Below are 14,921 nucleotides of genomic sequence, written 5' to 3'. Positions count from 1 at the left end.
AAAGTATAAATTCCAAAAATATAAAAGCAATGTTTAGTACATAATCAAAATGACGTTGATAATTGTTTTATTTTTATTTTAGTGTAAATAAATGCCAGTTTTTTATTGCCATTATTCGTTTTTAGCCTGGTAAGTAACGAAAAACGTCAAGTCAACATAAAGCATAAACATGGTAACTCTAGTCTTTTTCCGGTGCGCAAGGTAAAGTGTCAAAGAACTTATCGATAATTTTGCAAAATCTGTAAATATTTATGTGATCTTCATAACTTTAGTGCTTTTTGAAATTGTACAAATATGTTTCGGAATTATTCAATTTGTTTTAATTCATATTTCAGGTTTACTACAAGCTATAAACCATGGCCGACGTTGATGTGTAAGTGTTGTTTTGTTTACTTGTAACTTAAATTATATTAGTATAACACGTGTAGTGAAAATCTATACAATTATAAATTTTATCTATCAATATTATCTTCAATATAATTCATAATAGTGTACACCTTTCAAATTGTCAACATAACCTTAAAGTTAGCAAAACTCGTGTTGTTCGTCGCTTCAGTTAAATGTGATTGAATATTACTATGTACTAGACATTCTATAATATTTTCTAAGAGATCTGTTCTTAAGATGCTTAATTTTGATCATGTCCTGACCTCGCCACGACGCCTAATGGGTATGTTATAGCGGAAGAGTTCTGTCTTCAAGTTGAATGTATTACAAATTATTTACCAACATAAAGTTATTTATGCTGCTATATAAAACTATAAAAATTACGTCTATAACATTTTAAGCACATTACAATTTAAGTAGTAGTTACAATGTCCAGTCTACTTAAGACTTATTTATACATACTACAACCATATTTATCGCTTTGTCCCGTCTACTTAGGGCTTTCATCAATTATTTAATTACTTATTATTATATTTTGTTCAGTGAGGTACCTAACAACCCCGTCCTGAGCGGAGGGGCTATGGACGTAAACACAGCTCTCCAGGAAGTTCTGAAGACCGCCCTCATCCACGGCGGACTCGTACACGGCCTCCACGAAGCCACTAAGGCCCTTGACAAGTGAGTTTGACCAAATGTTTTTGCAGAAACAAACTGCATACACATAACAGAAATATGCTCCACTTACACACATGGTTGTCAGTTCCTATGGTATTAACTTGATCCTTTTGTTTGAGTTAATAGTTAACCAATATGAATTATAACATTTTTAAATATACATGCCACTTACGTACATAGCACACCCAGATGCTAGACTGTGTGTGATATTGTATTCTTCTGAGTTTTGAGTTCATCGACCACAAATAAAAAAGCAAATCTTTTATCTTTATAGTATTAGTATAGATGTAGTTACACTCATTAAATACTAATATTAGTAAAAATGTATGTTGAAACATCTTATATGAGTTCCCAAACATGTATACAGAAGTTTTTTTATTTTTAACTAAAAGATTATAACCTCTTTGTTGTAATAAAAAAAAAAAAAAAAAAAAAAATAGCTATAGACATCACACAATATTCACTCAATGTGTGGCTGTTTTAGTCACATGTTGGGTGGAAATATCTATCACCTATTATAATGTGGTGGATCAACTCTGTAGCTAACAGCATAGCATACACATAGTACCACAGTGCATGCTGTCTCATGATTGTGGCCTCCCAAGTGTGCTACAGAATATTATTTATGTGAAACTAACATGTTTTTTTTTATCTCGTGACAATGTGACCAGCTTTAACCACATGTGATTACTGTGCCAATATATTATAACTATTCTGGGGACTTGCAACCTTTAAAAAATAAATAAAACTTATTTTTTAATACAAAAAAATCAACATTACCTTAGCAGAACTTCATATGAGACGTAAAAATGAGTAATTTAATATTATAAAATTAAATAATTTAAAATTTCTAAATATTTTTCGCAGGAGACAAGCAGTACTTTGCGTATTGGCTGAAAACTGTGATGAGGTTGCATACAAAAGATTAGTGCAGGCCCTTTGCAACGAGCATCAAATCCCACTTGTAAAGGTAAAGATTAATTTACAATTTTTTTATATTCACTTTATAAAAATTATAATTAATTAATAATATTAATTTATTTCAGTTATTAATATTAATTATATGTCAATATTGTTTATTTTTGAATATTATAGTATGAAGTTTTTGTTACTTTAATGATCATAAACACTGATTTGTATGACAAATGAGATTATTACCATTTTTTTTCCTGTTCCTAAGTTCCTGATATCTTAATTTGATCAAGTTTTTAACACACTGTCCAAAACATTAGGAACTGAAATTTATTGAAAATAAATGTGGAATATATTTTTTGTATATATATAAAAGACTGTTTGTCTGTAAGGCCTTTATAGAATCGTATACTGGATTTGATCATGTCATGATCATCTTCAGTAAAGTGTTGTGCAGGAGCCCACAAAGGTTTCTGACGACTGGTTTGGTACGACCAAAAAAAAAGGTGTAGCAACGCGCGCAGGGTCCAGCTAGTTTTACATATAAATCATAATTTAATTTGGAATAAATGTTTGAATACTAATGCAATACTGCTCCGCACGAGCCACTCTGTTCTAATAACAGAGATGGCATAAGGAGCAAATAATAAATTGTGTGCCCCTATGGTGCCTCACAACTTGTGAGTCAACTTTCCTAGCATCCAGACACATTTTTAAAAATATTCGAAAATATATATTATATATCGATGCCTAACAGCCAAAAAGGGTTAAGTGACATTTTTTAAGAAACTGAGTTATATATATAGTTAGAATCGAATACAACTATATATATAAACTATGTATATAACTCAGTTTCTCAAAAAATGTCGCTTAACCCTTTTTGACTGTTAGGTATCAATATGTATATTGAAAATGTATATATTTTTTTTTTCATAAATTATGCATTAATTTAAAATATATTTTATGTAATATCTTTGTTAGGTGGACAACAACAAGAAGCTCGGAGAATGGGCAGGTTTATGTAAAATCGACAAGGACGGCAAGGCCAGGAAAATTGTTGGATGCTCTTGCGTAGTTATTAAAGTGAGTATACTTTATCAACATAACAATTGTATTTGTTCCCAAACAAAAACACAACTTCGATCAACATTGATAAATTCAGTGATAAAATGAGAACATCATCGATGTAGCCAATTAACTCAAAAAAACTGTTCAAGTCTGTTAAAAAAAAAAATACAAAATATATTAAATATAAATATATCAGAATAGTTTCCTGCTTTGGCTTTCATGAGAAAAATTTGCACTTGTTCCTGTCTGCCTCTGAAATTTTGTATGCGCTTAGCACGATCACTGGTGACTTAGTAGTTGCAAGTGACAATAATATCAGCGCTATAAGAACTTGTGCGACCCTATGGTGTCGTGCCATTTGCACAGGTAACTTTCCTATCACTCATACAAAGCCATATCTTTTTTCTAACACGCTGCCTCTGAAATTTTGTATGCGCTTAGCACGATCACTGGTGACTTAGTAGTTGCAAGTGACAATAATATCAGCGCTATAAGAACTTGTGCGACCCTATGGTGTCGTGCCATTTGCACAGGTAACTTTCCTATCACTCATACAAAGCCATATCTTTTTTCTAACACGAAAACTATAGATTGTCACTCAGCTCAGCTTGATCAATTAAGTAAATTAGAATGCCATGTTCATATTGACCATGATATGAGCCCTGAGTCAATTTTCTTAATTGACTATTATAAAAAAGCATATTGTACTAGACTAAAAAATTACGGTATATTGACCCTTTTTTAACCGACTTCCAAAAAAGGAGGAGGTTCTCAATTCGACTGTATATTTTTTTTTTTAATGTATGTTACATCAGAACTTTTGACTGGGTGGACCGATTTCGACAATTTTTTTTTTAATCGAAAGGTGGTGTGTGTCAATTGGTCCCATTTAAATTTATTTGAGATCTAACAACTACTTTTCGAGTTATATCTAATAGTGCGTTTTTACTTGACGCTTTTTTCGTCGACCTGCGTTGTATCATACCGCAAAACTTTCTACTGGATGTACCGATTTTGATAGTTCTTTTTTTTTGTTGGAAAGGGGATATCCCTAGTTTAGTACCATGATAAGGAAACCAGGATCTGATGGGATCCTAGAGAAATCGAGGGAAACTCTCGAAAATCCGCAATAACTTTTTACTGGGTGTACCGATTTTGATAATTTTTAATTTAATCGAAAGCTGATGTTTATCATGTGGTCACATATAAATTTTATCGAGATCTGATAACTACTTTTTGAGTAATCTTTGATAACGCGTAGTTACTTGCCTATTTTTTCGTCGATCTACGTTGTATTACTCGTCGATGTAATTGAAGTCGGCTTTTTTTCGTTTGCGAGCAAACACAATTATGTATAATAAAATGAAGCAAAATTAAATACGAAACCTTCTTTTCAGGACTTCGGTGAGGAGACACCCGCGCTGGATGTGCTCAAAGACTACTTGAAGTCTTCAAGCTAATCCTTAGGTGTAATGTCTATAAATATACAATAAAAAACCAAAAAAAATCTATAATTTGTTTTATTAATATCTAGTCAGTAACGTAAAAGTTGTACCATAGTTAAGGCTTAATTAGAACAAATAGCTTCAAGAGCTATAAATTCAACCCTACATTCTTAATAAAAATCATTACAGAAGGACCACAGAAAATTTTGTTTCACATACACAGCTTGGCAAATTGATCACAAAGTTCTTTATGCTTGGGCCATTGCTGTACTTGGCATTCTCTGAAAAAAAGAAAAAATTCGTTCGTTGAATTCATGGTGTGGATGATTGTATGTCGTTAAAGTTCTGTTCACTTAAACTAAAAAGCTAAAACTACCTTGGATGTAAGAAATATTATAACGAACGTCACCGAAATAAAAAGAAAATGTCGATTACGTCTCTAATCACCCTTATAATGTACGTTTTTTAACAAGTTTGTAATTGCTACCATATCCAAAGTAATTCAACATTGCTTAAGCTTTTGTTATTATACCCCTTTTTTCTATTAAAATCTAAACTTACAATGACGATTTTAGCTTTCATTTTTAGTGATTTTTAACAAGACGTGATTACCTGCCGCAGTACCATTCAGTTTTGCATCTTGAACACTTTTTACTTGCTTTATCTCCGCATTTAGCGCACTTTGCCCCACCACTATCCAAGGCAAGTGCAGCGTCACTAGTGTACGATTCTAGAAGCATCTTCGCCATATTTCTTGATGTATCCGAGCCATCCATTTTGAAATACTCAAGCTGTGCTTTAGCTAACGTTTTAGTTCGTTTGTGTACTTCTTTCATATACTTATTTTTTATCTGGAAATATCAAATCATTATTGAGGTCTTATAAAATTCTGTTTTCTATTTTATACTTAGGGCCTGTTTCACCCGGGTAAAAAAAGTTATATATAATTAGATATAATTATATATAATACCATATATAATTATATATGAAAAATGGCCCTATATAATTATATATAACTATATATATCTATATATAATTATATATAACTATATATATAATTATATATAACTATATATGACTATATATAATTGTATATTACCATATATAACTATATATAATTACATATAACTATATATAATTATATAAAGTTATATATAAATATATATATTTTGATATAATTAGGGATAAATATGCAGAAATCTATTCCATCAGGGTTTGCTGGTATTCAGAAAAAGTCTAATTTCAATCATATCCTCTTTATTTCGCATATATGCAGCACTTATTTTCACATTTCTAATTAATAAATATGTTAATGTATTGCTTCACAAGGAACTGTATTGCAAGTATTTCTGATAATACTGTAGGTAATCATAGGCCTGCTATTATAACACTTTTTTACCATTACAATTTTAAGTATTGTTACTAATAATTGCCTTTTTTATACCTAAATTAAACTTTATAAATTAAATTAAGCTGAATTTTTTAAGAAAAACTTATGCATATACATGACTATTTTGTACTAATGTATCAATTGGTATTAATACTACTAGTACTACTAGTACTGATACTCACTTTTTAAATAGTGATGATTTAACATTTTTAATTACGTATACATATTATCTTATGCCTAATGACAATCTTTTTTGTATCATAATATATTATAGAAGATTACAATTTAACGTTAGATAATAAAATACAAATATAATACCATATAAAATGAAATTAGAATAAACGAACAAACATCAAACATTAAATATTTCTTAGAAATTAACTTAACGTTCATATACTTTTAAGAACTAAATTTCTGTGTAATCACACATGTCTTGTCACTCAGATGCACATTATAAGTTAAAATACTTTTTTTCAAACGCTCAAGCATTATTCATTATATAATCTGAAGACTCATATTTAAATTACGAGTACTATTTTATGACTAACAACAGTTTATTTCATATCTTAACAATACTTAATAACTTAGTAATACTTTTTTATGATTAAATATCTTGGAAATCGAATACTTAGCAATATGATTAAATTTTAACAATACTCTCCTCTGTCGTAAAAGCATAAACTCTGATAAAAAATATTAAATTTCAGAAATGGATAATAATCAAAAATTTATCTTATTAAAGCTTAATGAACTTATTTATTATAGATTGACGTGTAACGTCATGCGAGATAAAGTATTTTTATCAAGTTAACAAAAAAAGAGTGTGACCAAACGAATTATGTGTTTCGTTTGAGATTTTTTTGATGTGTTCTTTTTAACTCACCGATCCATTGTGACATAGCTGCACGTAGATCACTCGGGTTGGATTTTGACCATCCTTTTTTAGTAGCATAATCATCACAATATTCTGTAATACAATTTTAATGCATCATCAATATCATGGATAGAATCAATTATAAGTAGAATGAAAAAAGATTATATACCCATGAGTGCTCTTTTGGCTAGTCGATCTAATGGTTCAACTTTCTTAAGCTGTTTGTCTTTTCCTTGTGCTGAAGGAGGCCGCCCACTGTACGTGCAGTTCAAGTTTAAAATAACATCAGGTCTAAATACTCCATCCATCAATCTTCGTAAAAGCGATGTAGCAGACTTCCTAGATAAATCTTCTGCATCGTCAAAAATCGCTTTTTTGCAGTAAATGTTGTTTTTCAACAAAACTACCTAAATTTAAAACAAAAAAAAATTAATAATTATTATTTTATATTTGTCGTAATTGAAATTTATATTATTATTGACACTATTTAATTTATAACAGGAGTATACTTTTTTAAACTACAATGCTTAAAAACTGAGAAGTTTTCTTTTCTCCACTTATAAAATCATTTTCAAATACTCACTGGCTCGCCGCAGTTTTTGCCCCACAATTGAGGATTCAAAGTTGTATCATCTTTCGGACTATTACTTTCCGTTTTAGATTCAGATTGATGACCGTCCTGATTGTCATTTTCTTCAAGTGTTTCTTTTTTTGATACTCTGAGGGGTTCCTTATAATCATCATTATCACTTGCAGAACTTGTTTCTGCACGTAACACTTCTTTATCACTGTCTTCGGAATCTGATTCGTTTCTTTTTTGCAATATTTTACTACTCAATGCTGAACTTTGACGTGATGGGCTTTGATTAAAAGAAAAGCTTTTCTTAGGCTTCCGGGATCTCTTGGGAGGTAATGGTGATGACTGAACAGGTGAACCAGAAGCTTTCCGTTTCCGTTTTAAATTTTTTGCCTTTTCGTTCAATAGATTAGCATCCTCTAAAATATTCCCGTAAAATATAATTATAATCGCATCATTATTATTGAAAAATGTGACAAGCTATAGATAACCTCATACAGTTTATTTCAATTTTACATCCATGTTTTAAATTATATTTGAAAAATAAATCAAAATTTTAAACTGATCAATATTATATCAATATTTACCTGACATGCCAACAACAACCCCTTTGTACTTTTCTTTTCCATAAAAAAAATCAACATTTTCGTCTAATATTGGTGGTTGATTGGGATCGCACACGATTTCGAAGTCTTCTACAGTACACAAAGATTGATCTTTGTCACACTCAATTAAATAAAACATATTCAAATCTTTTTATTAAAACAATATAATATAACTATATTTGCTTAATTAGTACAATCTTTATTTTTAATTGACTTCACTTTCAAATAACGCAATTCAATATATGACGCCTTACAACATGAACACGTGTAGCGAGATACTATGACGCCATTTGCAAAAAATGTGCCTATCGTTAGTTTGCAGTTATTGCCACAGTGCAGCGCCGCAATCGATGTATTGGTATTTATCACTGTATGGGTATGGGTATAGGCTATGTTTATATAAATATAATATATATACATGTATGTACATACGTAATGCATGGATATATGCATTTGTTTACAATTAAAACACTCATTTTAAATAATCGTTAATTTCAAATCACGACATTATTTTTTCAACTTTATGTGAAATTAATTAAGTTTTATCTTGTTAAATAGATAAATTATAAATAATATGTCATCAGATAATAAGTCTTCACAACAAATGTAAAGACATATACTTATGTATAAATTATATGTAATTCTATATAATTATATATAATTATATATAATCTTAAAAACGAACATATGTAAAGACATATAGTTATATATAAATTATATGTTATTATATATAGTTTTATATAATTATATATAATCTTAATAACAAACAAATGTAAAGACATATACTTATGTATAAATTATATGTAATTCTATATAATTCTATATAATTATATATAATTATATCTAATCTTAAAAACGAACATATATCAAGACATATAGTTATATATAAATTATATGTAATTATATATAGTTTTATATAATTATATATAATCTTAAAAACGAACATATGTAATGACATATAGTTATATATGAATTATATGCAATTATATATAGTTATATATAAATTATATGAAATCATATATAAATATATATAGATTATATATGATTCTATAGAATTATATATAATTTTTTTTACCCGGGCACCGTTAAAAGGTAGCGGTATTCAACATATAAAAGTTTATAAAGTATTTTTCTTTTGTACCATCCAATTCTAGTTTATTGATGAGGTATAACTATTTGCAGCTGTGAATTTAAAAGTGGTATAATATCTAGTTAATTAAATGAGGTGAAAAATTATGAAGTATTTTACCTCAAGCTGTTAAAGTATATTCCTAATTTAAGTGCAGGATAAACCTTATCCAGAACCGGTGAAAGAGGCTCTTAAAGTTTTAGATTTTTGCTCCGATAAGTATTTTACTATTTCAATTTAAATTGTAACGGACATTTGTTGTCCACGATTTTCGTCAACCTTAACTGTGTTGTGAATATACTGAATCATCACTTCAGCCTATCGCATTCCACTGCTGGACATAGGCCTCCAAACACATACAAGTTCGCACCAAAAATAGCGCGGATTCGTGTTTTCCCCATAGTCACCACGCTGCTCAGGCGGGTTGGTGACCGCAGGGCTGACTTTGTCGCACCGAAGACGCTGCTGCCCGTCTTTGGTCTGTGTATTTCAAAGCCAACAGTTGGACGGTTATTCCGCCATCGGTCGGCTTTTTAAGTTCTATCAGATCTCATAGACTCATAACCCTGTATGAGAATTTGGTCTGCATTTGTCCATGTTTGATGAGATTTTTTCCATAGAAAATATAAATAAATAGTAAATTACATTAATTTGTTTTTTTTCTTTAGAACATTACCTGTGGAACTACTTCGATAAGCGTACATCCCGGGTTCTTGACGCCATTAGTACGATTGTGCAGACTGGAGTAATCGCCAACGGCGAGTCGGCACAGAAACATTTTCAAATCGCCTAGCGGTGGTACTTGGTCTAACATTGCATCTGTGATTTTTGCTTGAAGCTAAATTACGAGAAAATTTATAACCAATATTGATATATTTACTTATAATTACTTTTACATAAACTTATTCGTGTATATTATTAAACAAGATTACTTCTAGTAATGCAAATGACGATAGTTAGTGTTAAGTGTTGATGTAAGTTCCATCGAGGTCAATGTCGCATCTTCGATTCTCGCTCAGCGCGGATATTTATATGTATTTGTTTCTACTTTATGTGTATCTATTGAGTCTTTCCAGCGAATATTAGAGAACATGTAAAGCAATTCAACCTGTTTGTTATCATAAACTCCTGATAGAAAATAGTTCCTTTAGGACACTATCCACAAATTCGTAATGCCGGTAGTGAGACATAATAGACCGTTACCATGTAAATCAGTTGATATACTTACCGAACAAAAGGCTGAACGACGGCATTCATCGATAGTGTAGTGATGTGGTAATCTTGGTTCTAGAAGTAACTGACGAAGGCAGAGCCAAAGTTGCGCCTCGGTACGATGCAGTTGAGAGAGGTCGTCCTCAGTCGACTTGGACCAGCGACCAACTATATATATATATATATATATATATATATATATATATATATATATATATATATATATATATATATATATATTGTGTTATAGGTAACAGCCGACTGGTATACCTACATATTTTTTTTTGATAAACATACTTATAAATAATATATATATATAAATATATACATTACACCCAGACTCAGGGTGGGAATTGAACCCACAAATACCGGAGCAGAAAGCAGGGTCACTAAAACTGCGCCAACGGGCTAGTAAATAAAATTTATAGTCGAGTTCAAAGTCGCTTAAGTACATTAGTTAAGCCTTTTTTTACGTGGGGAAAATCCTCATGGATACCCCTCCAGCGCGCGGGCACTGGAGGTCATGCAGACCTTTACTGACCAAAAATCAGCACGTAAGAGCAATCATCCGCCTGGGTGGAGTGAGATGGGGTCACGCTACCATTCGCCACTTAACATTAGTCAAGCCTAAAGTAGCTAAGAACATTAGTCAAGTCCAAAGTAACGCATAAGACACGTTGCTGTTAACACATTGGGCTATTCATTATTTTTCATAGGCGATATGATTAAGTGAATTGATAGTGTAAACATTACTCTAAGCTGTTCGGATTTTCACAAATACTGCCTAACTTTTTAAAATATTATCTCTTATTTTAATTCCTTAATATTCTGGTTAAGTTTGTACAAGTAACTTGAAACATAGGACTCTTTAGGTATACGTGCATCCTTTTGTTTTCTAATTATTTACATTATTCTTTATTGAAAACAATGCTACCTACAATTTGAATCTTATTTTAAAATACCCTGTTAATGATTGAAAAATTGTGTGGTGATAATTATTATGTCTAAGGGTAGTTAAAAAATTTGGCAGTGATACAGTTAGAATTATTGTCACATCTACGCTTCAGCCTGTAATATCCCACTACTGGGCATAGGCCTATTTCCCCATGTAGGAGAAGGATCAGAGTTTAATCCACCACGCTGCTCCAATGCGGGTTGGCGGATATATTCCCTATTATGAGTAACGATCGCTATCAGGTGTACATGATAACAACCAGGACTGATGGCTTAACGTGCTCTCCGAGGCACGGTGGGGAGACCCACAAGGACTGCACAAACACCCAGACCACGGCAAACACCTGTATGGCCAATACAAATGTTTGTCATGTGCGGGGATCGAACCCGCAACCGCCAGCGCAACAGATACAATCCATGGCTGTAACCGTTGCGCCAACGCGGCGTCGCAATTGTTATGTAACTTAATTACACATCAAAAATACATCATTATTTTTTCTGACGAATTTTAGTTCTTAAGTTTTTTACTTTATTAAGCATGGGAATTAGGTCTATAATTAAGGTCTATAAAGAAGACATATTTAAAACGTAAATATTTGACGTACAGTTAAATATTTGTATGTCCCCCTTGTCGTTGACTTTACGCCATGGCTGTAGCTGTATAAGATGGCACAGAAGTGATGGAACGTCAAACGTTTTATATAAGTTCGTTGATATTGAGGCACCGATACCTGCCGCTTCCATATGTTCTGCTAAATAGCTAAAATGTTTACTCAAAGTTAGAAGACCGAAAGTTAAAAATGAGTTCAATAAAATAAGTTTTTAATTTTACCGAACAATAGATATACATCTCATACTAATGTCGAACTGCAAGTCTTTCTTTTGGCGCTCGAGCTCTTCAGCTGCAGTCTCACATTCTAAGTCCTTAACAGACAAAGGCTTTAAATATCCATTGCTGAAATTGACATTTTCTTTTATTCCATTAAATTATTATGTACCTATAAAATATCGTGTCAAACATAGATAGGCGCATACGAACATAATCAAGCTCTATGTATTTCAAGTTTAATATAATTCTTATTATTTTGCAATAGATTTTCCAATGTTACATGAGATTCAAAGCTATAACTGGCTAAGTGCGCATCAAAACCACTCAGAGATTCGAACTTGCATTTTTTTTTTTTAAATATTAAAAATGTTTAGCACGTGACGTTAAATATTCTTAGAATGCATATTCTGTAAAATGTCATTGGGGAGACCATTTTAGACGATAGTCGACCTTGCATGAGAGACAAAGATCTCTTCATCATTGCAGCCTATACAATCCACTGTTGGACATAGGCCTCCACAAGTTTACGCCAAAAATAACGTGAACTCATGTGTTTTGCCCATAGTCACCACGCTGGGCAGGCGGGTTGGTGACCGCATGGCTGGCTTTTGGCTAGTCGCATCGAAGACGCTGCTGCCCGTCTTCGGCCTGTGTATTTCAAAGCCAGCAGTTGGACGGTTATCCCGCCATCGGTCGGTTTTTTAAGTTCCAAGGTGGTAAAGGAACTGTTATCCCTTAGTCGCCTCTTACGACACCCACGGGAAGAGAAGGGGTGGCTATATTCTTTAGTACCGTAGCCACACAGTAAAGATCTCTTAAATAATAGCAAAAACAAAAGTTAAATTTCACTGTGAATGTTAGAGGCAAATATAAACTATAAGGCATTTCTACAAAATAGCTGTAGTAGATACTATACTTAATAATGGCGACAAGAGCAGTGAGCTGATCAACGGAGTAATGGAGCAAATCAATGGCAACTTCACTGATACATTGAGCGCCGTCTTCATGGAAAAGTACTGTTTCTAACAGCCCTATGGCTGCAGCCTCGTGGTACAGCTGCATGATACAAAAACAAATAATTGAAGTTAATTTTTAAATAAATTAAATTCAGACAATCGTTGGATGATGACAGATTCACAATAAACCAGTCCAAGGTTTTAATTTTTTAATTTATACCTGAATACTACGAGTAAATAATAAAACTTGCTCAGTTTTGAGTAGAAATTTCTAGCTTCTAATGTGAAAAAAATATTAATACCTCATTTAATATTTTTAATTATACGATTTGTGTCTTCATACTTAACATTAGGACATATACAGTGACTTTTAAAAGCACGAATTAAAACAAACACCACTGGTTTATGGTGTATAGCTTTGTATCTCACATTATACGATGACCGTTTGTAAAATACACATAAGTTCTATATTCTAAATTAAATTTGCTATCTTTAAGGATAAAGCTTATTTAGTAACTTTTATTATTTTTGGGTCGTAAAACAAATAAGGTAAGTACTTACCACCATATAAATACCGAAAGTATTAGCGGGTGCGGGTTCTAATTTCATTATTTGCGGGTAGATTTTTAAGCGCCAAACTTGAATGCAAATTGCTTCGTGAACTAACACGGGAAGCTAAAACACATGTACTTATTGTTTTATGTAATGAAACATTTTATTATCAAGATTAGTTACTTTAAACATTAACTTTTTGAATTTCGTAGTAATTAATTCATCTATCGTTAGCAAGTTAAAATCTCAGGGTTAAATATAGGTCAATTAAAGAAATGTGAAATGTATGAAGCGTTTCTTATTATTATTAAAGAAAGTATTAATGTGTAATATCTCAAGTAGCTTACTAATAAGACAATATATATAAGTAATATTCGGTGACGAGGATGTGACGTCACGATGGAAATAGAGGTGTTTTTTTTTTTTTATAAAATATCAGATAAAATACCTTCCCATATGAGATAAGAGTTTCTTTTGTCAGTTCTTCTTGCATAGATGAAGCTTCGAGAACTGCTTGTTGGTTCAGCTTCTGTAGCCGAATATGCCAGTCTATCCAGCTAAATGAAAAGTAATAATTTAAATCCATACAGCAAATATTGTACAGTAACAGTTTTTTGGAATTGAAATTCTAATTTCTATTGTAATTAAAATAAAATCTTCCAAATTGTATTCTCTTATAGTCTGGCTTTTAGAATAAGTACATTTTCGAATTAAGTTTATCAAAAATAAAATCAAATGAGCGACACAAAAAAGATAAATAACTAAAAAACTTAAAACTTAAAAAAACGGTGGATTCATGTGTTTTGCCCATAGTCATCACGCTGGGCAGGCGGGTTGGTGACCGTAGGGTTGGCTTTGTCGCACCGAAGACGCTGCTGTCCATGGCCTGTATCTCGAAAGCCAGCAGTTAGCAAACACACAAATTCGCGCTATTTTTTGGCGCGAAGTTAGGGGAGGCCTTTGCAGTAGTGAATTGTGATGATGATGATGATGATGATTTGTTCACAAATTCGTAGGAGTTGATATGCTGAAGAATATTTTAGGATAAAACTTACGCTTGATTTCCAATAGCATCTAAATGCCAATGTTCCATACTTTGAACATACAAGTCTAGCTCTCCAATATTTAAAGCACTGAGCTGTGCGTCCTTTTCAACCATTTTTATAATTGAATTTTTCGAAATCCAGTGTGATTTTTTATATTATAAAAATCTTTCTACTTATTCGTGAGTGGTATTGAGGATCATAAATGAAATATTTCGATTTATTACTACCGTTGTTATAGAAACGTTATTTTAAATTTTTCTTAAGGTTTTATTATTCAAATATACAGAAACCCAGATTATAAGAAAAATAG

At 31.7% G+C, this 14,921-nt stretch overlaps 3 protein-coding genes across 3 annotated transcripts; 1 reads left to right on the top strand and 2 right to left on the bottom strand.

Moving 5' to 3' along the window:
• Positions 1–129: 129 nt before the first annotated feature.
• On the top strand, positions 130–4,553 carry LOC123665696 (40S ribosomal protein S12). Its single transcript, XM_045599958.1, has 6 exons — positions 130–201; positions 336–373; positions 931–1,065; positions 1,930–2,032; positions 2,956–3,057; positions 4,440–4,553. Exons 2-6 carry the CDS (start codon positions 357–359, stop codon positions 4,500–4,502), a joined length of 420 nt encoding a protein of 139 aa, XP_045455914.1. The 5' UTR covers positions 130–201; positions 336–356; the 3' UTR covers positions 4,503–4,553.
• Positions 4,547–14,724, bottom strand: LOC123665694 (zinc finger MYND domain-containing protein 10). The gene is made up of 10 exons (XM_045599956.1): positions 14,621–14,724; positions 14,014–14,122; positions 13,575–13,688; positions 12,974–13,113; positions 12,061–12,183; positions 11,834–11,988; positions 10,291–10,442; positions 9,739–9,900; positions 5,100–5,338; positions 4,547–4,768 (listed from the first exon to the last, which is right to left on the bottom strand). The coding sequence occupies exons 1-10, from the start codon at positions 14,722–14,724 to the stop codon at positions 4,699–4,701; spliced, it is 1,368 nt and encodes a 455-aa protein (XP_045455912.1). The 3' UTR covers positions 4,547–4,698.
• On the bottom strand, positions 6,506–8,467 carry LOC123665695. Its single transcript, XM_045599957.1, has 4 exons — positions 7,916–8,467; positions 7,335–7,747; positions 6,921–7,158; positions 6,506–6,844 (listed from the first exon to the last, which is right to left on the bottom strand). The coding sequence occupies exons 1-4, from the start codon at positions 8,070–8,072 to the stop codon at positions 6,714–6,716; spliced, it is 939 nt and encodes a 312-aa protein (XP_045455913.1). The 5' UTR covers positions 8,073–8,467; the 3' UTR covers positions 6,506–6,713.
• Positions 14,725–14,921: the final 197 nt, after the last annotated feature.

Source organism: Melitaea cinxia, chromosome 24, assembly GCF_905220565.1.
Source record: "Melitaea cinxia chromosome 24, ilMelCinx1.1, whole genome shotgun sequence".
NCBI classification, from domain to species: Eukaryota; Metazoa; Arthropoda; class Insecta; order Lepidoptera; family Nymphalidae; genus Melitaea; species Melitaea cinxia.
Note: the sequence above shows the minus strand (reverse complement) of the source record. Positions and strands in the feature narration are given on the sequence as shown.